This window comes from Hypanus sabinus, chromosome 4 (assembly GCF_030144855.1).
Source record: "Hypanus sabinus isolate sHypSab1 chromosome 4, sHypSab1.hap1, whole genome shotgun sequence".
NCBI lineage: Eukaryota > Metazoa > Chordata > Chondrichthyes > Myliobatiformes > Dasyatidae > Hypanus > Hypanus sabinus.
This window is the reverse complement of record NC_082709.1, coordinates 184,479,018-184,504,864: the sequence shown is the minus strand read 5'-3', so window position 1 is coordinate 184,504,864 and position 25,847 is coordinate 184,479,018. Positions and strand designations below refer to the sequence as shown.

Sequence of the window (25,847 nt, the reverse complement as noted above, 5' to 3'; positions counted from 1 at the left end):
TGGGTTTGTATTCTACACCGTTACCTCCCTCTCACTCGACGCAGCACAGCCACTCCTCACTGGGTTTGTATTCTACACCGTTACCTCCTGCCCTCTCACTCGGGCAGCACAGCCAACTCCTCACTCCGGTTTGTATTCTACACCGTTACCTCCCTCTCACTGGGCAGCACAGCCACTCCTCACTCGGTTTGTATTCTACACCGTTACCTCCCTCTCACTCGGCAGCACAGCCACTCCTCACTCGGTTTGTATTCTACACCGTTACCTTCCCTCTCACACGGCAGCACATCCACTCCTCACTGGGTTTGTATTCTACACCGTTACCCTCCCTCTCACTCGGCAGCACAGCACTCCTCACTGGGTTTGTATTCTACACACCGTTACCCTTCCCTCTCACTCGGCAGCACAGCCACTCCTCACTGGGTTTGTATTCTACACCGTTACCTCCCTCTCACTCGGGCAGCACAACCACTCCTCACTCGGTTTGCATTCTACACCGTTACCTCCCTCTCACTGGGCAGCACAGCCACTCCTCACTCGGTTTGTATTCTACACCGTTACCTCCCTCTCACTCGGCAGCACAGCCACTCCTCACTTCCGTTTGTATTCTACACCGTTACCTCCCCTCTCACTGGGCAGCACAGCCACTCCTCACTCCGTTTGCATTCTACACCGTTACCTCCCTCTCACTGGGCAGCACAACCACTCCTCACTGGGTTTGTATTCTACACCCGTTACCTCCCTCTCACTGGGCAGCACAGCCACTCCTCACTCCGTTTGTATTCTACACCGTTACCTTCCCTCTCACTGGGCAGCACAGCCACTCCTCACTCGGTTTGCATTCTACACCGTTACCCTCCCCTCTCACTCGGCAGCACAGCCACTCCTCACTCCGTTTGCATTCTACACCGTTACCTTCCCTCTCACTCGGCAGCACAGCCACTCCTCACTCCGTTTGTATTCTACACCGTTACCTCCCTCTCACTCGGCAGCACAGCCACTCCTCACTGGGTTTGTATTCTACACCGTTACCCTCCCTCTCACTCGGCAGCACAACCACTGCTCACTTCCGTTTGTATTCTACAACCGTTACCTCCCTCTCACTCGGCAGCACAGCCACTCCTCACTCCGTTTGTATTCTACACCGTTACCTCCCTCTCACTCGGCAGCACAGCCACTCCTCACTCCGTTTGTATTCTACACCGTTACCTCCCTCTCACTCGGCAGCACAACCACTCGTCACTCGGGTTTGCATTCTACACCGTTACCTCCCTCTCACTCGGCAGCACAACCACTTCCTCACTCCGTTTGTATTCTACACCATTACCTCCCTCTCACTGGGCAGCACAACCACTCCTCACTCCGTTTGTATTCTACACCGTTACCTCCCTCTCACTCGGCAGCACAGCCACTCCTCACTCCGTTTGTATTCTACAACCATTACCTCCCTCTCACTCGGCAGCACAGCCACTATGCACAGCTCCTCACTCCGTTTTGTATTCTACACCATTACCTCCCTCTCACTGGGCAGCACAACCACTCCTCACTCCGTTTGCATTCTACACCGTTACCTCCCTCTCACTGGGCAGCACAGCCACTCCTCACTGGGTTTGCATTCTACACACCAGTTACCTTCCCTCTCACTCGGCAGCACAGCCACTCCTCACTCGGTTTGTATTCTACACCGTTACCTCCCTCTCACTCGGCAGCACAACCACTCCTCACTCCGTTTGTATTCTACACCGTTACCTCCCTCTCACTGGGCAGCACAGCCACTCCTCACTGGGTTTGTATTCTACACCGTTACCTCCCCTCTCACTCGGCAGCACAGCCACTCCTCACTCGGTTTGCATTCTACACCGTTACCTCCCCTCTCACTCGGCAGCACAACCACTTCCTCACTTCCGTTTGTATTCTACACCGTTACCTTCCCTCTCACTCGGCAGCACAGCCACTCCTCACTCCGTTTGTATTCTACACCGTTACCTCCCTCTCACTCGGCAGCACAGCCACTCCTCACTCCCGTTTGTATTCTACAACCGTTACCTCCCTCTCACTCGGCAGCACAGCCACTCCTCACTCCGTTTGCATTCTACACCGTTACCTCCCTCTCACTCGGCAGCACAGCCACTCCTCACTTCCGTTTGTATTCTACACCGTTACCTCCCTCTCACTGGGCAGCACAGCCACTCCTCACTGGGTTTGTATTCTACACCGTTACCTCCCTCTCACATGGCAGCACAGCCACTCCTCACTCGGTTTGTATTCTACACCGTTACCTTCCCTCTCACTCGGCAGCACAGCCACTCCTCACTCCGTTTGTATTCTACACCGTTACCTCCCCTCTCACTCGGCAGCACAGCCACTCCTCACTCGGTTTGTATTCTACACCGTTACCTCCCTCTCACTGGGCAGCACAGCCACTCCTCACTGGGTTTGTATTCTACACCGTTACCCTCCCTCTCACTCGGCAGCACAACCACTCCTCACTCCGTTTGTATTCTACACCGTTACCTTCCCTCTCACTGGGCAGCACAGCCACTCCTCACTGGGTTTGTATTCTACACCGTTACCTCCCTCTCACACGGCAGCACAGCAACTCCTCACTCGGTTTGTATTCTACACCGTTACCTCCCTCTCACTCGGCAGCACAGCCACTCCCTCACTCCGTTTGTATTCTACACCGTTACCTCCCTCTCACTCGGCAGCACAGCCACTCCTCACTCGGTTTGTATTCTACACCGTTACCTCCCTCTCACTGGGCAGCACAGCCACTCCTCACTGGGTTTGTATTCTACACCGTTACCTCCCACTCACTGGGCAGCACAGCCACTCCTCACTCCGTTTGTATTCTACACCGTTACCTCTCCCTCTCACTCGGGCAGCACAACCACTCCTCACTTCCGTTTGCATTCTACAACCGTTACCTCCCTCTCACTCGGCAGCACAGCCACTCCTCACTCCGTTTGTATTCTACACCGTTACCCTCCCTCTCACTCGGCAGCACAGCCACTCCTCACTGGGTTTGCATTCTACAACCGTTACCTCCCTCTCACTGGGCAGCACAGCCACTCCTCACTCGGTTTGCATTCTACACCGTTACCTCCCTCTCACTGGGCAGCACAGCCACTCCTCACTCCGTTTGTATTCTACACCGTTACCTCCCTCCTCACTCGGCAGCACAGCCACTCCTCACTTCCGTTTGTATTCTACACCGTTACCTCCCTCTCACTCGGCAGCACAGCCACTCCTCACTGGGTTTGCATCTCTACACCGTTACCTCCCTCTCACTGGGCAGCACAGCCACTCCTCACTCGGTTTGCATTCTACACCGTTACCTCCCTCTCACTGGGCAGCACAGCCACTCCTCACTCCGTTTGTATTCTACACCGTTACCTCCCTCTCACTCGGCAGCACAGCCACTCCTCACTCCGTTTGTATTCTACACCGTTACCTCCCTCTCACTCGGCAGCACAGCCACTCCTCACTCGGTTTGCATTCTACACCGTTACCTCCCTCTCACTCGGCAGCACAGCCCACTCCTCACTCGGTTTGCATTCTACACCGTTACCTCCCTCTCACTGGGCAGCACAGCCACTCCTCACTCCGTTTTGTATTCTACACCATTACCTCCCTCTCACTGGGCAGCACAGCCACTCCTCACTCGGTTTGTATTCTACATCGTTACCTCCCTCTCACTCGGCAGCACAGCCACTCCTCACTGGGTTTGCATTCTACACCGTTACCTCCCTCTCACACGGCAGCACAGCCACTCCTCACTCGGTTTGTATTCTACACCGTTACCTCCCTCTCACTCGGCAGCACAGCCACTCCTCACTGGGTTTGTATTCTACACCGTTACCTCCCTCTCACTGGGCAGCACAGCCACTCCTCACTCCGTTTGCATTCTACACCGTTACCTCCCTCTCACTGGGCAGCACAGCCACTCCTCACTCCGTTTGCATTCTACACCGTTACCTCCCTCTCACTCGGCAGCACAGCCACTCCTCACTCCGTTTGTATTCTACACCGTTACCTCCCTCTCACTGGGCAGCACAGCCACTCCTCACTCGGTTTGTATTCTACACCGTTACCTCCCTCTCACTCGGCAGCACAGCCACTCCTCACTGGGTTTGTATTCTACACCGTTACCTCCCTCTCACTCGGCTGCACAGCCACTCCTTACTCGGTTTGTATTCTACACCGTTACCTCCCACTCACTCGGCAGCACAGCCACTCCTCACTGGGTTTGTATTCTACACCGTTACCTCCCTCTCACTGGGCAGCACAGCCACTCCTCACTCCGTTTGTATTCTACACCGTTACCTCCCTCTCACTCGGCAGCACAGCCACTCCTCACTGGGTTTGTATTCTACACCGTTACCTCCCACTCACTGGGCAATACAACCACTCGTCACTCAGTTTGCTGTGCTCCTCACCCAATCTAATTCCTGTGAGAGAGGAAGGGGAACACATGGAGGGGGAAGAAAGAAAGACAAGAATGAGAGTGGGTGGGGGGAGACATAGAGGAGGAGGACAACAACGGAGAGAGAGTGAATAGGGGGAGAGTCCCTTTATGCTCTCCATACCCCCCCACCCACATCCAGCCTTTACTTTGCAATGTAAAATATATCTGATCCCCTGGTCTGTCTTCTCCATTCTGATGAAATTTTATATTGTATATAAGCATTCTGTAAATAGTTTTAACAAAGTTATTCAATTTAAGAGTCACAATGAAATTTTCGCTGCTGTCCAATACCACAATTGCACAGCTGATGTAAAGTTTCCCGGTCTCACTATACACAGAGGGAATGTGTGAAATAGGGAAATACGACTATGATCTTCCCTCTCTTGTTTTTTCCTTTCTCACAACACTCTCTCCCACCCACCTTCTGTCATGGGCTCTCCCCCCACCCACCTTCTATCGTGGGCTCTCCTCCCCACCTTCTGTTGTAGGTGCACCTCCCCCCTTCTGTTGCATGCTGTCCCTTCTCTCTCTCTCCCCCCCTCTCTCCCCCTCTCTCCCCCTCCCTCCCCCTCCCTCCCCCTCCCTCTCCCCCTCCCTCTCCCCCTCCCTCTCCCCCTCCCTCTCCCCCTCCCTCTCCCCCTCCCTCTCCCCCTCCCCCTCCCTCTCCCCCTCCCCCTCCCCTCCTCCCCCTCCCTCTCCCCCTCCCTCTCCCCCTCCCTCTCCCCCTCCCTCTCCCCCTCCCTCTCCCCCTCCCTCTCCCCCTCCCTCTCCCCCTCCCTCTCCCCCTCCCTCTCCCCCTCCCTCTCCCCCTCCCTCTCCCCCTCTCCCCCTCCCTCTCCCCCTCCCTCTCCCCCTCCTCCTCCCCCCTCTCCCCCTCCCTCTCCCCCTCCCTCTCCCCCTCCCTCTCCCCCTCCCTCTCCCCCTCCCTCTCCCCCTCCCTCTCCCCCTCCCTCTCCCCCTCCCTCTCCCCCTCCCTCTCCCCCTCCCTCTCCCCCTCCCTCTCCCCCTCCCTCTCCCCCTCCCTCTCCCCCTCCCTCTCCCCCTCCCTCTCCCCCTCCCTCTCCCTCTCCCTCTCCCTCTCCCCCTCTCCCCCTCCCTCTCCCCTCCCTCTCCTCCCTCTCCCCCTCCCTCTCCCCCTCCCTCTCCCCCTCCCTCTCCCCCTCCCTCTCCCCCTCCCTCTCCCCCTCCCTCTCCCCCTCCCTCTCCCCCTCCCTCTCCCCCTCCCTCTCCCCCTCCCTCTCTCCCTCTCCCTCTCCCTCTCTCTCTCCCTCTCTCTCTCCCTCTCCCTCTCCCTCTCCCTCTCTCTCTCCCTCTCCCCCTCCCTCCCCCCCTCCCTCCCCCCCCTCCCTCTCCCCCTCCCTCCCCCCCTCCCTCTCCCCCTCCCTCTCCCCCTCCCTCTCCCCCTCCCTCTCTCCCTCCCTCTCTCTCTCTCTCTCTCTCTCTCTCCCCTTGTTGCATTCCATTTTCAGACTGGCTCGTGGACGACTGCTAATTCTTCTCTGTTTTGTAACTTCTCAGGGGTGCCCAGGTCAAGCCTCCTGCACACGGAATCTGTGCGTGGCCACAGAGAGTGCTTCGAGAAGTATCACCTCATAGCCAACCAGGACCTGCCGAGGTCCAAGACGTCAAAGAGCACCTACAAGGATGTGAAGGAGATACTGAGCAGGAAGATCAGCCAGATAATTCAGTATGCCCAGAACCAACCGTCCAGTGCTGACCTGCGGCGCTGTGAGCAGGCGGGGGTCACAGGCCACGACCCACAGCCCAGCTCCCTCAGGACACACTTCCACCAATCCAACGGGTCCCAGTTGCCCCGTTACTCCCCACGCTGGCTGGAGGTGGGAGTGCCTGGCTACTCGGAATGCAGGCGGGGAATCTTGGAGCCGGGGGGGCAGGATTCTTTCAGTCTGGGTGCAGACGCTGGTGGGCTTCGCAGTGGAGAAGATCTCCGGTTGACCAGGAAGCAGGGATTGGGGGAAGAAGGTCAGAGGTCAGTGGAACGTGACGGAGAGGAACCCAAGGGTCAACCACGCTACACACAGGATGACCGTAAGTACACCACCAATATCACGGACTCACAGTTAAATACAGAGTTATAATATGATATGGGACTAGCTTTATTTGTCACATGTATTTTGAAACATATAGTAAAATCGTTTGCATCAATAACCAATACAGTGTGAGGAGCAGCACGTAATTATTGCCATGCCTCCTTCACTCTCCACTTTCCAAGCCAGTGGCAGTGAATCAGTACGCTGAAAGCTCCTGTTGTGAAACTGATGAGACGATGAACCTTCAAGAAGAAGTGTTGCCAGGAGCCTGTGAATGACCCTGGTCCGTGAAATAATGGTTGTGGAGTCATCGGCGTCAGTGACCACGTGGGTTTTCTCTGCGTTCTCTGGTTTCTTTCCACATTCTACAGACGTACGGGTTAGGGTTAGTGAGTTGTGGGCATGCTGTGTTGGCGCCAGAAGCATGGCGTCACTTGCGGGCTGCCCCCAGCACATCCTCGGACTGTGACGGTCGTTGACGCAAAATGACGCATTTCACTGAGTGCTTTAATGTTTCCGTGTGCATGTGACAAATTACGCTAGTCTTTAAATCTTGGTGAAAAAATTTCTGTGCTTGAACAAGCTGCTGTAGCTCTTGATCTACAACAGTGAGAACGCAAAAACTCAACAAAAGAACAACAGCCGGCAGACCTGAGGTTAGTGAGGCCTCCATCCAGTCGCAAGCTCCCCCTCTCCATGTGTCTGAGGCATCCAGAAGAACAGCAGAGACTGATACAGTTTGGCACCCACAGCATCACAGGAATTCCCAGTCATTGTTGAACTCAGCGTAGGGCTACCTTAGGGACTCCAGCTCTGGATTTTATTTCCTCAAGGTTTACTTCCAAAGTCTTCCACATGAGGGGTATGGGGGCTTGAGATCAGTTTTTCTTTTCCTAGGTGCACTGCCAACCAAGATAGCCAAGCCCCATCTTCCCAAAACAACTGGTTTTAAGGCACCAGTAGCCCCTAGTCCTGTCAGTAGAAACAGTTCCGCCGGGCTTAGTAACTAAGCCACATGTGAAGGCCAGGAGCTGGACTTGGTTGTCAGAGGCTAATTGAGGTGTTTGCCATTGGGAGCTTGTCCCCATTACCAGCCCTGGCTATAACAACCTTAAGGAACCGAAGACCTGAAGTAAAAACAGAAAATGCTCAGCAGGTCAGGCAGCATCCATAGAGAGAGAACTGCGTGAATATTTCTGGTCCTGGACCTTTCAGAACATAGAATTTCGCACTTGAGTAAGTATATATGTAGCTGCAAACTTTGGGATGTCCTGAACTCAGTGCGCTATAGAAATTCAAGTTCCTATAACAAAATCTACATTCAGTGGCCACTTTATTAGGAACACTTGTACACCTGCTTGTTAATGCAAATATCTAATCAGGCAATCATGTGGCAGAAGCTCAATGCATAAAACCATGAAAACATGGTCAAGAGGTTCAGTTGTTGTTCAGCCCGAACATCAGAATGGGGAAAGGAATGTGATCTAAGTGACTTTGGCTGTGGAATGATTGTTGGGGTGGTTTGAGTATCTCAGAAACTGCTGATCTCCTGGGATTTTCACGCACGATAGTCTCTAGAGTCTATAAAGAACGATGAGAAAAGCATCCTTTGTTACCTTTGTTGGTTGTCCTGATTCTAACATTGTTGACTTTCCTTACAGTGAGTGACATGTCGATGGAAGATCTGGTCATGCTGAATGATCAACTACTTAAACAGGTCAAAGGTAACTCCCCACAACTTATCTTTTTTAATAAAATCTGCACTGACATCTACCTGTATAGATTCATAGAGCACGACACCACTGGTCTACAAACCGTTTGTATGCCAAACCAGGTCCATTAGTGTAGTACGAGGGGTGATTGATAAGTTTGTGGTCTAAGGTTCATTTTCTCAGACAGTCCTTACTTGCAATTTTCAATTATCTGAAATAGAAATACCACAAACGTTATTAACTTCAAAATTTCTGCATAATCACTCAAAGAGTTGAACTGAGAGCTGTATAACTCATCTCCTATCTTAGGCCTCAAACTTATCAATCACCCCTTGTAGTTAGCGCACTGCTTTACAATGCCAGCATTCATAATCGGGGTTCAATTCCTGCCGCAATCAAAGTAGTTCTTACATTCCCCATGACCACATAGGTTTCTTCCAGGTACTCTGGTTTCCTCCCACATTCCAAAGACGAACAGGTTAGGGTTAGTAAATTGTTGGCGCCAGAGGCATGGCGATACTTCAGGCTGTCCTCAGACTATGTTAGTTTTGGTGCAAGCAATGTATTTCACTGTATGTTATGATATACATGTGATAAATAAAGCTAATCTAAAATTTAATCTAAACTAGACCCGTCTGCCCGTATTTTATCCACGTTCCTCTGGACCAGGAGTTCCCAACCTTTTTTTATGCCATGGACCAGGACCAATATCATTAAGCGAGGTGTCCATGTACCTCAGGTTGGGAACCCCTGCCCTAGACATTTCCTATCCTTATACATTCCACCTCAGGCCATTAGACAGTCTCGAGAGCAGCTGAGCAGTCTGATCAGCAGGCACAAAACTGACGCCTTCTCTATCACTGTGGAAGATTTCAATGAAGCCAGCTTGAGGAAGACTCTGAACAACTACCACCAACAGATCACCTGTGGAACCAGAGGAGCCAATGCACTTGACCACTGTTACACCACCATCAAGAATGCTTACTGTACCATCCCATGACCACATTTTTGAAAGTGCGATCGCCTGTGTAAAACACCGCAGCAACAGTGGCGATGACCAAGAAGGTATGGGCAAGGGAGGTGGAGGAGTGCTTACAGTACTGCTTTGAGTCAGTGAATTGGACAATCTTCAGGGATTCATCTTCAAGATTCAAGATTTTCAAGATTCAAAAACTATTGTCATTCTAACCGTACATCAGCTCTGCAGGGCAGAATGAGACAGCGTTTCCCAGGAGCAGTGCAGTCATAACACAACAAACACAACACTAAATAATAAACATAACAATAAATAGTAAAACATAACATGTCAGTTAAAAACAAATTATAAGTGTCCAGTGCAAGTTAAAAGTGTCCAAAGCAGAGTCAGGTAGAGCAGCTATTCAGCAGTCTGACTGCCTGTGGGAGGAAGCTGTTTAGTAGCCTTGTGGTTTTTGTTTTGATGCTCCTGTAACGTTTACCTGATGGCAGAAGAACAAACAGTTCATGGAGAGGGTGTGAGGGGTCTTTAATGTCTTCAAGTATGCAGAGTTGTCACCAACTCCGTTAAAACCTGTGCGTGTGAATATGTCCCTTCAAAACGTACCAGACATACAGGTGGCCCCCGTTTTCAAACGTTCGCTTTACAACAGCTCGCTGTTACGAAAGACCTACATTAGTGCCTGTTTTCGCTAACCAAAGAGGATTTTCGCTTTAATGAAATAAAGACGCCCGCTTTATACGTGTGTTTACTCCGAGAAAGATTACCATGACCGTGAAGCCTTGTGCGGGCAGTTGTGTGCCTATGTGTGTACGTGCTGATTTTTTTTCTCTCCAAATCAATTTTGGCTCACTGTCTCTGGATTCTGATAAGTGAAGCTACACTGTACATACATTATTTCTACTTTATATAAGCAGTACATTTATCATATTCCTGCTTTTACTGTATGTTTGTGTTATTTTAGGTTTTATGTGCTATTTGGTATGATTTGGTAGGTTATTTTTTGGGGCTGGGAACACTCAAAAAATTGTTCCCATATAAATTAATGGTAATTGCTTCTTCACTTTATGACATTTCGACTTACAAACGGTTTCATAGGAACGCTCTACCTTCAGATAGCGGGGGAAACCGGTATGCCAAATTAAAACCTGTAGATGAACCTGCAGGTTTGTAGTCTGCTGAGGGCTAGATCTGTGGCATTCAAGACCGGTGATCCAGAACTCTGCAAGAGGTCCAAGTATGACCTGTGGAAGGCTATCTTAAGAGTGACAAACAATTCCAATTGAAGTTAGAGACGGAATTGGATGCACGTTAGCTCTGGCAGAATTTGCAGACCATTACTTCCTACAAAGGGAAACTTAACATCATGAATGGCTGTGATACTTCACTCCCAGGTAGGCTTAACACCTTTTAATGCATGCTTTGAAAGGCAGAAGAAAGCTACACCAGTGTGAAACCCTACAGCATCCAGCGACACTATAATCTCTGTCTCAGAGGCCAATGTCAGAACATCTTTCAAGATGGTGAACCCTTACAAAGTATCGGGGCCTGATGTTAAACCTGGTCAGCGTCTGAAAACCTGTCCGAACCAAATGGCAGGAGCGATTGCAAGCATTTTCAATTTCTCACTGCTGCAGTCAGAAGTTCTCACCTGCTTCAAAAGGGCAGTATTGCCCAAGTAGAGCGGGGTGACCTATCTCAATGACTATCGCAAAGTGCAACTCATAGCTACTTCAATGAAATGCTTTGAGAGGATGGTCATAGCTAGAGTCAAGTCTTGCCTAAGCAAGGGCCTGGATCCACTACGATTTGCCTATTGTCACAATAGCTCTACAATGGATGCAATCTCATTGGCTCTTCACATGGCCTTTGATCACCTGGGCAATACAAATAGCTACAGTGGCATGCAAAAGTTTGGGCACCCCTGGTCAAAATTTCTGTTACTGTGAATAGCTAAGTGAGTAGAAGATGATCTGATTTCCAAAAGGCATAAAGTTAAAGATGACACATTCCTTTAATATTTTAAGCAAGATTACTTTTTCATTTCCATCTTTTACGGTTTCAAAATAACCAAAAAGGAAAAGGGCCCGAAACAAAAGTTTGAGCACTCTGCATGGTCAGAACTTAGTAACACCCCCTTTGGCAAGTATGACAGCTTGTAAAAGCTTTCTGTAGCCAGCTAAGAGTCTTTCAGTTCTTGTTTGGGGGATTTTCGCCCATGCTTCTTTGTAAAAGGCTTCCAGTTCTGTGAGATTCTTGGGCCATCTTGCATACACTGCTCTTTTGAGGTCTATCCAGATTTTTGATGATGTTTAGGTAGGGGGACTGTGAGGGCCATGGCATAACCTTCAGCTTGTGCCTCTTGAGGTAGTACATTGTGGATTTTGAGGTGTGTTTAGGATCATTATCCTGTTGTAGAAGCCATCTTCTTTTCATCTTCAGCTTTTTTACAGACAGTGTGATATTTGCTTCCAGAATTTGCTGGTATTTAATTGAATTCAATCTTCCCTCTACCAGTGAAATGTTCCCTGTGCCACTGGCTGCAACACAAGCCCAAAGCATGACGATCCACCCCCGTGCTTACAATGACGTATCTAAGGTATGGCAGGTATGACACTTGCCCTGGGCGCCACTTGAAGGGGGGGGCGCCACTGAGCAGTTTCTATTAAAGTCAGACAAGCCATCCTCAGACAGTGAAAGAAGAATTTTCTTCAGGTGTATGATCTATCTTTGATCATCACGGGTGAGAAGCACTAGGGTGGCCTTATTTCAGAGCATTGTGTAAGAAGACCATGAAATGTTTCTTCATGAAGAAGGAAAGTGGGGCTGAAGGACAGAAGAGATGAAAGTTGGAGGCGGAGGAAGCCAAGAAGTCAGGCAAGTTCTTCATGCCCTTCTTTGAAAAACCTGGAGCAAGTAGTTTGCCGCATTCCATGGAGTCGCCTGCACCTGCTACAAGATAGTTAGAATCCGAAGGTGGATCAAGTACAAATGCATCACAAGCCGAGGAGGAAGTCAGGTCAGATAAATCCGAGTATGACGAGATTAAGAGTGAGGCTGCCACAGAGAACGTGGACACGACAGGAGGGGAAGACAATGGTGGTGGTGATGATGTTGAGCTAATTGATGAGATTTTACCTGATGAGATTGAACCTGACGACACTGAACCTGGTGAACTGGATGGTATCAAAGAGCTTTGAACTGTCATACTAGAAGTGATTAAACAGCATGACATTGGACTTCTGAAGGTCGACAAGGATACTAGAAAAGCAATTCTGCCTGATGCGTTGAGAACAGAAATAAAAAAATCTGGGTTTGAAGTATTTCCAGAACAGTGAGGGGCCTTTCCTACCAACAAATAACCACTCAGTGAACAAAACTTGGTTCAAGAGGAAATTGGGAAATGGTCGTGGTGAGGAAGTGACTCGCTCATGGCTGGTTTATTCCCCTTCTAAAAAGTCTGCATTTTGTATCTGTTGTCTTCTCTATTCCCGGTCAGACCATCAATCCTCAATGGAGCAGGAAAGTGGATTCAACCAGTGGAAAGCACCTGAAAGGATTGGTGTCCATGAAAATGCCAAGGATCACCGGGAATGCTTCACTACAGAAAGAATGGAAAGAAATTTAGCTGGAAAGAGAGGAGTTATTGACACAGTATTTCAGTCACAGATTGAAAAGGAAAAGCAGAAGTGGTGTGATATCGACGAGAATCCTTCACTGCATAAAACTCCTTGCGACTCAGAACCTGGCTTTGTGAGGACACAGGGAGTCACTTCAGCTAGACGATGACTCCAATGTGGGAAATTTCCTCGGCTTACTGAAACTACTGGCCATCTTTAACCCTGTCATAAAAGAACACCTCACTCATTTGGGAAGTCTTCCTGGATCCACATCTTATCTTTCACCGGGTGTCCAGAACGAATTCATCCACATGATGGAATTCACTGTTTGCCAGAGTTTACTGAGAAGCATTCGTAAAGCCAAGTACTATGGTCTCATGTTCGACTCGACTCCTGATCAGGCACACCGTGAGCAGATGTCAGAAGTAGAGAGGTGTGGAAGTTGATTTTGAGAGGAAAACAGTCTGTGTTAGAGAGTCCTTCCTTGGTTTTATCCAGATAAGCCAGAAGGATGCTGAGAGCTTGGTTGAAGACATCTTGAAACAGCTAGAGAAGGACGAAATGGAGCTACATGATTGTTGGTCACAGTGCTATGAAAATGCTGCGTTGATGGCTGGACACGGAAGTGGAGTTCATCAAAAGAATAAGTGAGAAAAACAACCTGGCAGTGTTTGTGAATTGCAAGAATCACTCACTCAACTTGGTGTGTGTACATGCAGCCAAGCAGGATACAACGATGGTCACGTGTTTTGGAACCGTTGAAGCTCTCTACATGTTTTTCTCTCGTTCAACACAGCGCTGGAAAAAACTCAAAAACGCCATGCCCATGGTTGCTAAGTTGAAGTCCAAAACCAGGTGGAGTACAAGGACAGAAGCAGTGAAGCCCGTCAACAAGTACCTTGAGGATATACTTCAAATTCTCCAGGACATGATACATGATAGACAATGAAAACAAGACCAGTGAAACAAGAAGTGATGCAAGGCAGCATGTTGAGTTATGATTTTCTGATTTTGCCAAGATTTTGGAACAAAGTACTCATTTGCATTGACCGTATTCAAAAGAGGCTGCAGGACGCTAGCATGAACTTCCACGAATGGCTGATGAGAACTCGAGAGATGCTGGGTTAACATGAAGGGAACGTTTGACCGTCTTCAAAGAGAAATGGACGATAGATTCGGCGCCGATGGTAATGACCTAAAGAAGAAGTGCGAAAATTTTGGGCGAAATATACAGCTCTGATGTTGATGGACAGCAGCTATATGAAGACATTTTGGATTGCAGAATGTTGCTATCAAAGCGGGTCAACGTGAAAATATCAAGACCTGAAGTGCTTCTTGAATTTATTGTTCAGTATAGCGATTACAGCATCTTCCCCAATCTTCACATTGCTTTTCAGATAATGCTAGCCATCGCAGTTTCCATCGCCAGCTGTGAGAGATCATTCAGCAAGTTAAAATTAATGCTTTAATAATTTGAGAGCCTCCATGGTCAAGGCAGACTCTGTGATCTTGCTCTGCTGAGCGTAGAAAGAGAAGAATTGAAAAAAAAACTGACTTTGATCACATCATAGACCAATTTGCATCAGTGAAAGCAAGGAAGGTGCAGTTATAATTTTCATGTAGTGCCATAGTTTGTTAATTAAAAGATTAACGAGCTTGACTAGTTATCTAAAAGATGGGTGTCAGATGTTTGGATAGGGGTGCAATTCCAGTGCTCACCATAGACGCTATTTTCCGTAGATACACCCCTGCATGCTTAACAGTTGAAGAGGTGTTCTTTTCATGAAATTCTGCCCCCTTTTTACTCCAAACATACCTTTGCTCATTGTGGCCAAAAAGTTCTATTTTAACTTCATCAGACCACAGGACTTGTTTCCAAGATGCATCAGGCTTATTTAGAAGTTCCTTTGCAAATTTCTGACACTGAATTTTGTGGTGAGGATGCAGGAAAGGTTTTCTTCTGATGACTCTTCCATGAAGGTCATATTTGCACAGGTGTCGCTGCACTATAGAGCTGTGCACCACCACTCTAGAGTCTGCTAAATCTTCCTGAAGGTCTTTTGCTGTCAAATGGGGGTTTTGATTTGCCTTTCTAGCAATCGTATGAGCTGTTCTCTCAGAAAGTTTTCTTGGTCTTCCAGACCTCAACTTGACCTCCACCATTCCTGTTAACTGCTATTTTTTAATTACATTACAAACTGAGGAAATGGCTACCTGAAAACATGTTGCTATCTTCTTATATCCTTCTCCTGCTTTGTGGGCATCATTTATTTTGATTTTCAGAGTGCTAGGCAGCTGCTCAGAGGAGCCCATGGCTGCTGATTGTTTGGACAAGGTTTGAGGAGTCAGTGTACTTATAAAGCTTTGAAATTTGCATCACCTGGCCTTTCCTAACGATGACTGTGAACAAGCCATAGCCCTAACAAGCTAATTAAGGTCTGAGACCTTGGTAAAAGTTATCTGAGAGCTCTAATCTCTTGGGGTGTCCAAACTTTTGCATGGCGCTCCTTTCCTTTTTTCACTCTAAAATTGTACAAAACAAAAATAATACACTAATCTTGCTTAAAATCTTGAAAAGAATGTTTCATCTTTAACTTTATAACTTTTGGAGATCAGTTCATCTTTTACTCACTTAACTATTCACAGTAACAGAAATCTTGACCAGGGTGCCAAAACTTCTGCATGCCACTGTATGTCAGAATGCTGTTTATTGACGACAGCTCAATGTTTAACAAAATCATTCCTTCAGGTCTGATCAAAAAGCTCCAAATGCATTTGTACCTCTCTCTGTAACTAGATCCTTGACTTCCTCATTGGGAGAGCACAGTCTGTGTGGATTAGAAATAGCACCACCTCCTCACTGACAATCATCACTGGCACACTTCAAGGATGACTGTTTAACCCATTGCTGTACTCTCTACACCCATGACTGTGAGGTAGAGCACAGCTCAAACACCATCTATAAATTTGCCGGTAACAGAATATTAGACAGTTGCGAGATGGTGTACAAGAGTGAGATAGATCAGTTAATTGTGTGGTGCCACAGCAACAACCTCGTACTCGGTGTCAGTAAGATCAAGGAATCAGTTGTGGATTTCAGGAAGGGGAAGCTGAGGGAACACACTCCAATCCTCATTGAGGGATCAGAAATGGAAAGGGTTGAGTCGTTTCAAGTTCTTGGATCTATCCTGAGTCCAACATATTGATGCAGCTACAAAGAAGGCACAGCAGTGGTTATCTTCCTTTTGTATGTCACCAAAGGCATTTGCAAATTTTTACAGATGTACAGTGGAGAACATTCTAACTGGCTGATCATTCTGTTGTGGTGATGCCACTGCACAGGAGCAGTAAAAGCTGCAGGAAATTGTAAATTCGACCAGCTTCATCATGGCCACGAGTCTCCCCAGCATCAAAGACGCTTTGAAAAGGCGATTCCTCAGAAAGGTGGCATCCAACATTAAGGACCCCCATAACTTAGTACATGCCCTCTTCCCATCGCCACCATCAAGGAACAGGTACAGGAGCCTGAAAACACACTCAAAGTGTGAGGAACAGCTTCTTCCCCTCTGCCATTGGATTTCTGAATGGACATTGAGCCCATGAATACTTCTTTAGTATTTTTCCCTCCTTTTGCACTACTTATTTACTTTTTAATATACTTATTGTAAGTGTTGTTTTTACAGTATGTATTGCAATGTACTGCTGTCACAAAACAACAAATTTTACCATGTATGCCAGTGATTTCAAACCTGATTCTGACTCTGACTTATCCAAAATCTTTTGAACGTTCTTAGTGAACCTGTTTCAACAATTTTCTCTGGAACTTATTTCATACCATTTCATGGTTGAATGCTGCATAAATACTTTGATAGTAAGTGTACTTTGAATCTTTGTATATACTCACTACCTTCTGTGTGAAGTAGTTTCCCCGTGGTCTCTTTTGAATCGTTCCCTTCCCACCTTAAAGCAGTGCCCTCTAGTTTTTGGCTCCCTCATTGGAAAAAAGGCAGTATGCACTCACCCTGTCTATGCCCCTCAAGATTTTATACACCTCTATAATATCATTTTCCTACAATCCAAGTCAAAAAGACCTGGGCTGCCAACCTCTCTCTCTGTAACTCAGAACCCTCAATTCATGGCAACAATCCTATAAATCTTCTTTGCATTTATTTCCAGCTTAATAATATTTTTTTTCCGATAAAGGAAGGACCACAACTGTGCATAGCATTGTAAATGATTGGAGGAAAGTATAGGGAGGATGTCAAAGGTAGGCGCTTTACACAGAGTGTGATGGGTGTGATCTACCAGGGTTGATAGTCGAGGCAGAGACACTGATTCCCCCACCACTGACCTACACTGGGGCAATTCTTTGCAGTCAGTTATCCTACCGATTTGCCTGTCTTTGGAAAGGCGTGAGGTCACAGGGAGAATGTGCAAACTCTATACGTGTAGCACCGAAGATCAAGAGTTACAGGAGTTGTAGGCTGATTGTTGAAAATAAATTTTCTCACAATTCAGATTCAGTTGCATTTGTTTATCACATACACATTGAAACACATGGTGAAATGCCTCCTTTGCTTTGGTAACCAGCACTTTGGGTATATTTAAAGCGGAGGTTCCTGATCAGTAAGGGTAATGGGGAGAAGGCAAGGGAATGGAGTTGAAAGGAATGATAAATCAGCCATGATTGAATGGTAGAACGGTCTGAAGGGGCTGAATGCCCATTTCTGCTCCTGTGCCATGTGGCAACAGCTATTCAGTATCGCCACACATTCCAGCGTCAACATAACATGCCCTCGATGTTCAGTAGACTCTAGTTCCTACACTGGGATTTGAATTTGTTTTCCCAAGTCACTGTGGGTTATCAGTCCATTAGAGTGACCTCTCTGACCCTGCAGAATCTTTATCTGCAGTCTAGACGCACATTGCGCAATGATCTGTGTACTTTGTGATCATTGTGTAATGATCTACAGTCTGTGTACTTTGGCCTCCCTGACCCTCCTACCAATACTTTCTCCCACCCCCTTCCATTTTGAACCACAGTGCCAGACTTAGTACCAGAGACCTGGTCACTGTGGCTTCCCCTGGTAGGTCATTTCCCCACCCACTCAACAGTATCCAAAACAACGTGCTTGTTATTGAAGGCCACAACCACAGGGATATTCTGTAGTGGCTGCCAATTTCCTTTACAACTCCTCAGAGTCACACAGGTACCTGCCTTCTACAACGTAGGAACTAAAGGCACATCTATCACTTCCTCAGTTTCCCATATGAGCTAAAGTTCATCCAACTGTAGCTCCAGTTCCTTAACACGTTCTCTGAGGAGCTGCAGCTTAGACAACCTGGTGTAGATAGTTGTCTGGCGGGCTAGAGGTCTCCAGTAATTCCCACAAATCACACAAAGAACGCTACACAGTCCCTGAAGCCATTCTCACTGCTCTATGTACTAACAGAACAAAGAAGAAATTCACCAGGTGCTTCCTTCACCCAAGTCTCATCTCACCAAAGACTCTCCACTCTAACATTGTTCCACTCACACAATGGCGACTCTGCTTGTCACTGCCATATTTTTATTTGCCCTTGCCAATGAATCATGATTCAATTTGATTTGGCCACTGGAAAAATGAGGAGATCAATACGTTCTTGATTGTTAAAGGGGTTAAGGTTCATGGGGAGAAGGTAGAAGAATGGCAGGATACTTGGAGTGTGGAGGAGCAGAGGGATCTGGGGGTACATGTCCACAGATCCCTGAAAGTTGCCTGACAGGTAGATAGGGTAGTTAAGAAAGCTTATGGGGTGTTAGCTTTCATAAGTCGAGGGATAGAGTTTAAGAGACGTGATGTAATGATGCAGCTCTATAAAATTCTGGTTAGGCCACACTTGGAGTACTGTGTCCAGTTCTGGTTGCCTCACTATAGGAAGGATGTGGAAGCATTGGAAAGGGTACAGAGGAGATTTACCAGGATGCTGCCTGGTTTGGAGAGTATGGATTATGATCAGAGATTAAGGGAGCTAGGGCTTTACTCTTTGGAGAGAAGGAGGATGAGAGAAGACATGATAGAGGTGTACAAGATATTAAGAGGAATAGACAGAGTGGACAGCCAGCACCTCTTCCCCAGGGCACCACTGCTCAGTACAGGTGGACATGGCTTTAAGGTAAGGGGAGGGAAGTTCAAGGGGGTTACTAGAGGTGGGTTTTTTACTTCCACAGTGGTTGGTGTGTGGAATGCACTGCCTGAGTCAGTGGTGGAGGCAGATACACTAGTGAAGTTTAAGAGCCTACTAGACAGGTATATGGAGGAATTTAAGGTGGTGGGTTATATGGGAGGCAGGGTTTGAGGGTCAGCACAACATTGTGGGCCAAAGGGTCTGTAATGTGCAAACACAAGGAAATCTTCAGATGCTGGAAATTCAAACAACACACACAAAATGCTGGTGGAACACAGCAGGCCAGGCAGCATCTATAAGGAGAAGCGCTGTGGACGTTTCGGGCCAAGACCCTTCGTCAGAACTAACTGAAAGGAAAGATAGTAAGAGATTGGAAACTAGTGGGGGGGGAGGGGGAAATGCGAAATGGTAGGAGAAGACCAGAGGGGGTGTGATGAAGCTAAAAGCTGGAAAGGTGATTGGCGAAAGTGATACAGAGCTGGAGAAGGGAAAGGATCATGGGACGGGAGGCGTTGGGAGAAAAAAAAGGGGGAGGTGGGCACCAGAATGGGAATGGGACGTGGAATTAAAAGGAGACCGTTTCACTGAACACCTACGCTCGGTCTGCCAGAGAAAGCAGGATCTTCCAGTGGCCACACATTTTAATTCCACGTCCCATTCCCATTCTGATATGTCTATCCGTGGCCTCCTCTACTGTCAAGATGAAGCCACACTCAGGTTGGAGGAACAACACCTTATATACTGGCTGGGTAGCCTCCAACCTGATGGCATGAACATTGACTTCTCTAACTTCCATTAATGCCCCTCCTCCCCTTCTTACCCCATCCCTGACATATTTAGTTGTTTGTTTTTTTTCCCTCTCTCTGCCCATCACTCTGCCTGTTTTCCATCTCCCTCTGGTGCTCCCCCCTTCCCCTTTCTTTCTCCCGAGGCCTCCCGTCCCATGATCCTTTCCCTTCTCCAGCTCTGTATCACTTTCGCCAATCACCTTTCCAGCTCTTAGCTTCATCCCACCCCCTCCGGTCTTCTATCATTTCACATTTCTACCCCCCAATACTCTCAAATCTCTTAGTATCTTTCCTATCAGTTAGTTCTGACGAAGGGTCTCAGCCCGAAACGTCAACAGTGCTTCTCCCTATAGATGCTACCTGGCCTGCTGTGTTCCACCAGCATTTTGTGTGTGTGGCCTGTAATGTGCTGTATTATTCTATGTTCAATGTTCTATGTAATGGAGATTGAGAAAAAAAATCAGCCATTCGATGGGCTGAATGGCAAATTCCGGCTCCTCTATAATTTTTGACCAAGCGTGACAAGATCCCCTTTCATGAAAGACGTTAAGTGAACCAACTTGATAGAGGTGTATAAGATAGAGTGGACAGTTGGAGGCTTTCTCCCGTGCTGGAAATGGCTAATACCAGAGGACGTAGTTTTAAGATGATTTAAGATAAGTATAGGGGGAATATCAGAGAAGGTTTCTTTGTAAAAAGTGGTTGGTGAATGGAATGCCTCCTCCAGGGTGGCGGTAGAGACATACTTTAGGGGCATTTTAGAAATACTTCGATAGACACAGAGATTATAGAAAATGAAGGGCCATGTAGGAGGGAAGGGTTAGAATAGGTTTGTGGGCTGAAGGGTCTATACTGTGTTGTAGTGTTCTATGTTCTATCAACCAAGCTAGTTTTATAAATTGCTTGCAAGTTAATTAGTTGCTTGAGAAACACACACAGGATGCCAGAGGCAGCATCTATGGAGGGGAATAAGCAGTCGATGATTCGGGCTGAAACTCTTCATCAAGATACTTGGCTGCTTCGGTTTGAATTCCTGAGATGCTATGATGGAATTTGAACTCTCATTGCTGGCCTTCTGAATGCTAGTTCCAACCCACTGTCTTATCATACCCAATTCAATATATGGAGAGATTCCTGAACACTCTGCTACCACCCAGAACACACTATTTAGGACAGCATCAGTAGCATTATACATTTGTACTTAATGTCAATTTGTACATCTACAGATTATTTATATTATCCGTTAATATTATTTTGTGTGCTGTACGTGATATACGTACTGTGTTTTGCACCATGACTCCAGAGGAACAATGTTTCATTCACCGATATGCATGCATATGGTTGAATGACTATAAATGTGAACCTGAACTTGATATATTTACATAAAAGGGGAACCTGTTTTCACCACTATCAGGTCACCCTCTGGCCAATTAGCCCTAATTTGCTTTTTATTTTTCTCCCTGGCTGGAAGTGGTCTTTGAAGATCTGACGCAGGAATTGGAGAAGAAGGATTCCCTCTCCTCTGAGCTTCATGTCCGTTACATCGCCATCGAGCAGCTCTTCAAGAACCGTTCCAAACTGCCGTGGCTACAGATTGGACGCAGGGGCATTAAATCCAGTGTGCCCATTGACAACTAGCTTCCTCCTGCCCATAGCAAAGACGAACTTCTCAAAATCCAATCCCCAACAGTATAGAAGACTTTAGACCCCACAGGATGTGGGGAAATATTTTGTATGCATCTATATTTACAGAGCAAATTTACAGCATTTTATGTACGTATAAATCAAATGTGTTTTTTTAAAAGCCATTTTTGTTTTTAGAAAGCACTCAGTGTTCTCAGATGTTGTTGGTCTGTGGGATTTTACTATGAGATTTCTCAGTCACACAGCATTTACCACGGGGCAAGAGGATCCTTGGCATTGTAGGTGTCCTTCCCATGGCAAGAATCAACCTGACTCTGAAATGTATCCTTTGTCATCACTGGATCGAAATCTTGGAACTCTTACACCAGCATCACTGCAGGAACCCTTTCACTGAAAGGACTGCAGTGGTGCAAGGACAACATGGGGTTCTGCAGATGCTGGAAATGGAGAGATATGGTAGATGACACCAACAGCCATGTTGAAGTGCTGCCTCATCTGGAAGGGCTGTTTGGGGCCCTGAATTAAAGTGAGGTGAATAGACATGGTCTTTTTCCCCAGAAAGTGTGTCAGAAACGAGAGAGCACAGGATGAAAGTCAGAGACGAGTATTTAAATGGACATCGAGGTAGCTTCTTCAGACAAAGGTGGTGCATATTGGGAATGAGCTGCCAGAAGTCATAACACGTTAGCAATAGTTAAAAGCAACCATGTAACATGCATACAGTGCTGGAGGGGCTTGGCTTGTCAGGCAGCATTTGGGGTGTCACGGCAACAGAGCGACGAGTGCATCACTATCACACAGCAGGACGTTCTGGAGTTCAGAGTTCAATTCTGACACCACTCTGTAAGGAGTTTATGTACATCCATCCACTGGAATGTGTGGGTTTCCCCAGTGCCCTGGTTCCCTCCCACAGTCCCAAGATGTACCGGATAGGCTAATCAGTCACTGTAAATTGTCCTGTGATTAGGTAAGGGTTAACCGGGTTTGTCTCTGGTTGCTGGGGCAGTGTGGCTCAAAGGCCAGAAAAGCCCACTCCAAGTGTATTGCTAAATAAACCAATAAAATCCAGGGTGTGGAATAAATCGTCGACATTTCGGGCTGAGACCCTTCATCTGGCCTGATGGGGACCTCAGCCCAAAACGTCGACTGTTCATTCTTCTCCGTGGATGCTGCCTGACAGGCTGAGTTCCCCCAGCACTGTGTGTGTGGCTCAAGGAGGTTGCTTCACCCCCTCCCCCCCACCTTCCCGAGGGTCAGAGAGACGGGTAATGATGACTCCCCCCGTCACTGCTGCTCACAGTCTGAGAGTTCATGAAACAAACACAGTGAATACAGACCGCGATCTCTTGCACAGTTGATAGTTCCATACACAGAGACTTGCTTTCCGTAGGGGATAGTTTTATTCAGTTCCTCATGGGGTGAGTTCACATCCAGCTAGACTTACCCAGAGCCAAAGTTCAAAGTAAATTTTAATCACAAAGTACATGTATGTTACTATATACAACCTTGAGGTTCATTTTTCTTTGGGATCTTCCAGAGTCTGGGTCTGTTCATAGATCAGTGGGCACCCCTGGTGCCTCCACTCAGTACGCAGACTGATGGAGAAACAGTGGTTCAGGCAGCGTCGGTCATGGGGCATTACAGCACAGAGGCAGGCCCTGTGGCCCATCTCATCTGTGCTGAACTGCTTTTCTGCCTAATGTGACAGCCACCATACCCCACCCATTCACGTACTTACCCAAACTTCACTTGAATGTTGAAATTGAGCCTATGTCCAGCATCCCCAATGGCAGCTCCTTCCACACACTCTGGAGGAGTTCCCCTTAAACATTTCAACTCTAAACCCACGACCTTAGTTTTCAGTGGAAAAGCCTGCTTGCATATACTCTATCTATACCCCTCATAATTCTGTATACCCTCATCGAATCTCCTCTCAATCTCCTGCGCTCCAGGGAATGAAGTCCTAACCTATACCTCAGCTCATCAAGTCCCGGCAACATCTTTGTAAATATTCTCTGTGCTCTTTTACTTTTGTTGATGTCTGGTAGGTGACCGGAGCTACACACAAAATGAGTTGTGCCACCTTGTGATTCTTGTCCCTCCCTCTAATGCCAGTGTGGAGACGTCTCTGTGATGCGCTCTGCAGTCAAACGGTGCACTGTTGCCATCCTGTGGGTTCATTAACCCCTGCGTTGTTTTGTAATATTCGTTGTATTTAGCGGGTGGCCTGGTAGCGTAGTATCAGTGGTCAGGGTTCAATTCCCACGGCAGTCTGTCAGAACTTTGAACGCTCTCCCCATGACCACCCACGTTCCAAAGACACACCAGTTGGTCGGTGCATTGGTCACATGGGTGTCATTGGGCAGTGCGGAACAGGCCCTTCGAACCACATTGCCCAGCAACCCACCTATTTTACCCTGGCCTGATCACAGGGCAATTAGCCTGCTAACTGGTATGTCTTTAGAGCGTGGGAGAAACGTGAGCACCCAGGTTCTCACAGGGAGGGCTTACAGACCTTCGTAGAGAGGACATGGGAATTGAACTCCAAGCTCCAGCACCCCAGGCTGTAATAGCCTTGTCGCCATGGCTCTGTGGTTGAGCTGGAAGGGCCTATTTCTGTGCTGTATCACTTAGTTTATTCAGAGACGTAGAACAGTTTTGTACCTGAGCCAGCCCAGCCCGGCTCACCTGTTAGTTTGCTCCCACAGCACATGGTAACATACGAGGAACATCATTGCCAGCTGTCGCATCACATCATGACCTCCTTCTGAGTGGAGACGGTCCTCCTACTGCTTTGCAAGGGGTATCAGTCACCTCTTTGGCTGCCAGGGCTATCTCATTGACTAGTAGGATGGGATGAATAGCTTCCCCTAACTTTAATGATTAGGTAGTGTAGCAGGCAAGGGACTCTCTCTAAATACTAGCATTTTTAATAAACTTCTGAACTTCAGGATGTTTAAAACATACAGTGCAGGAACAGGCCTTTCGTCTCACTATGTTGTGCTAAACACATTTGGCCATGTAATCTAATTCCTTCTGCCTACACAATATCTATATCCTTAGATTTCCCTCACATCGATATGCCTTTCTAAACGTTTCTAATGTTTCTCATTTCCCCCACCCCAGACAGCACATTCCAGGCACCCACCACTTTCAGTGTAAAAAAAACCACTTGCCCTTCACAAAATTACCCCCCACACCTTAAATGCATGCCCTCTGGTATTAGACATTTCAACTCTGGGAGAAAGATAACCCTGTTTGAAGACTCCCATGCATTTTCTGATTTTAATATCCTTTATTTGCAAGTAACAAAGTAGCTTGTTTTCTTTGCCTTCTGTGGGCACATGTACACAGAGAAACTCATGTATAGATTACAAGCACAATACTGATAATCCTGATCAAAATACCAGCAACCCTGGATTGTGAGAAAGAAAAACTTCGGGCGGGTGAGGGGGTTACTGATTCAGGTCTGCGCCTTGTCCTGAAAAAAATCATTCTTACACAGGTGCTGTCTGTCTGGAGTACGTCCAGCAACGTCTTCAGTTTTAATCCTTTGTATTCTTCAGAATTTTTGATCTGAATTTATAATGTCTTTTTTAATAATTATGTTTGTGTTACAGGCTTAGTTGCCAGATACTCAAGTATTATAGCCCAAACAAAAAATCGGTTTGCACTGAATTTAGTATATTCTGACATTCATTGAATGCAGCGTCCTGCAGTGTAGGATTCGGGGGTTATTTCGGAGTATGTTAGATTTTAGCAGCTTTAATCGGTTTACATTGTCTCGGAACGTGGCGCCGCATCAGGGATTATTGAGGTTCAATTAGCCTGTTTGCCTCACTCTGTACTGTCGGGCTTCTATTGGCCATTTCAGTACCATGTGTTCCCGAGTCCTGCTCGGCACTGGATAATTTCTGCTGTACTGCAGCGTCCTCGATCTTCCCCCTCCTGCGGTCTCTGCTCGCGAGCGCCGCCCAGCGGGAATGTCCTGCCTTTGGTTAGCCCTGGTTCGGGGTTCCGCTGTGCTTCGGGGCAGTGTCTGCCGTCCTGCTTTGCGTCAGCAAAAGCCAAAGGTAACTTTGCCAAAATAGAAAGCCCCAGCGGTTTACAGCTCTCCGCCAACAAAACTTTGTGTGTGTTCGGGGAAACTGGATGATTTTTTTACTGGAGCATTCTGTTACACGACCTGCTCTGAGGTTTGCTAAATGCTCAGATAAAATTGTATTATTACTCTTCCCCTGCTGGGAGTGTGTAGCAATTGCATTTACTGGAACCCTTTTTTACATTTACAGTGAATAAAATGAAACTATATAGCGGAGAATAGATTTTAAATAAAGGATATTTTCTTAAACCTGCCTCCGATATTTTTTTGTTCAGTCTGGTCGCCTCTCAATAGGAAGTATGTGAAACTAGAGATTTA

General features: G+C 47.3%; 1 protein-coding gene across 4 annotated transcripts in view; it reads left to right on the top strand.

The window, feature by feature from the left end:
* The window catches only part of c4h21orf91 (chromosome 4 C21orf91 homolog), a 137,529-nt gene that overhangs the window by 55,282 nt on the left and 56,400 nt on the right, over positions 1–25,847 (top strand). For 2 of the 4 annotated variants that reach the window (XM_059968993.1, XM_059968991.1), the window contains exons 3-4: positions 5,987–6,517; positions 8,181–8,243. In XM_059968993.1, the coding sequence (XP_059824976.1) occupies positions 5,987–6,517; positions 8,181–8,243 (594 nt within the window). Of the gene's footprint in view, positions 1–5,986; positions 6,518–8,180; positions 8,244–16,108; positions 19,313–21,254; positions 25,768–25,847 lie in introns of those variants that run through there. The other 2 variants (XM_059968990.1, XM_059968992.1) reach the window with 2 other exon arrangements.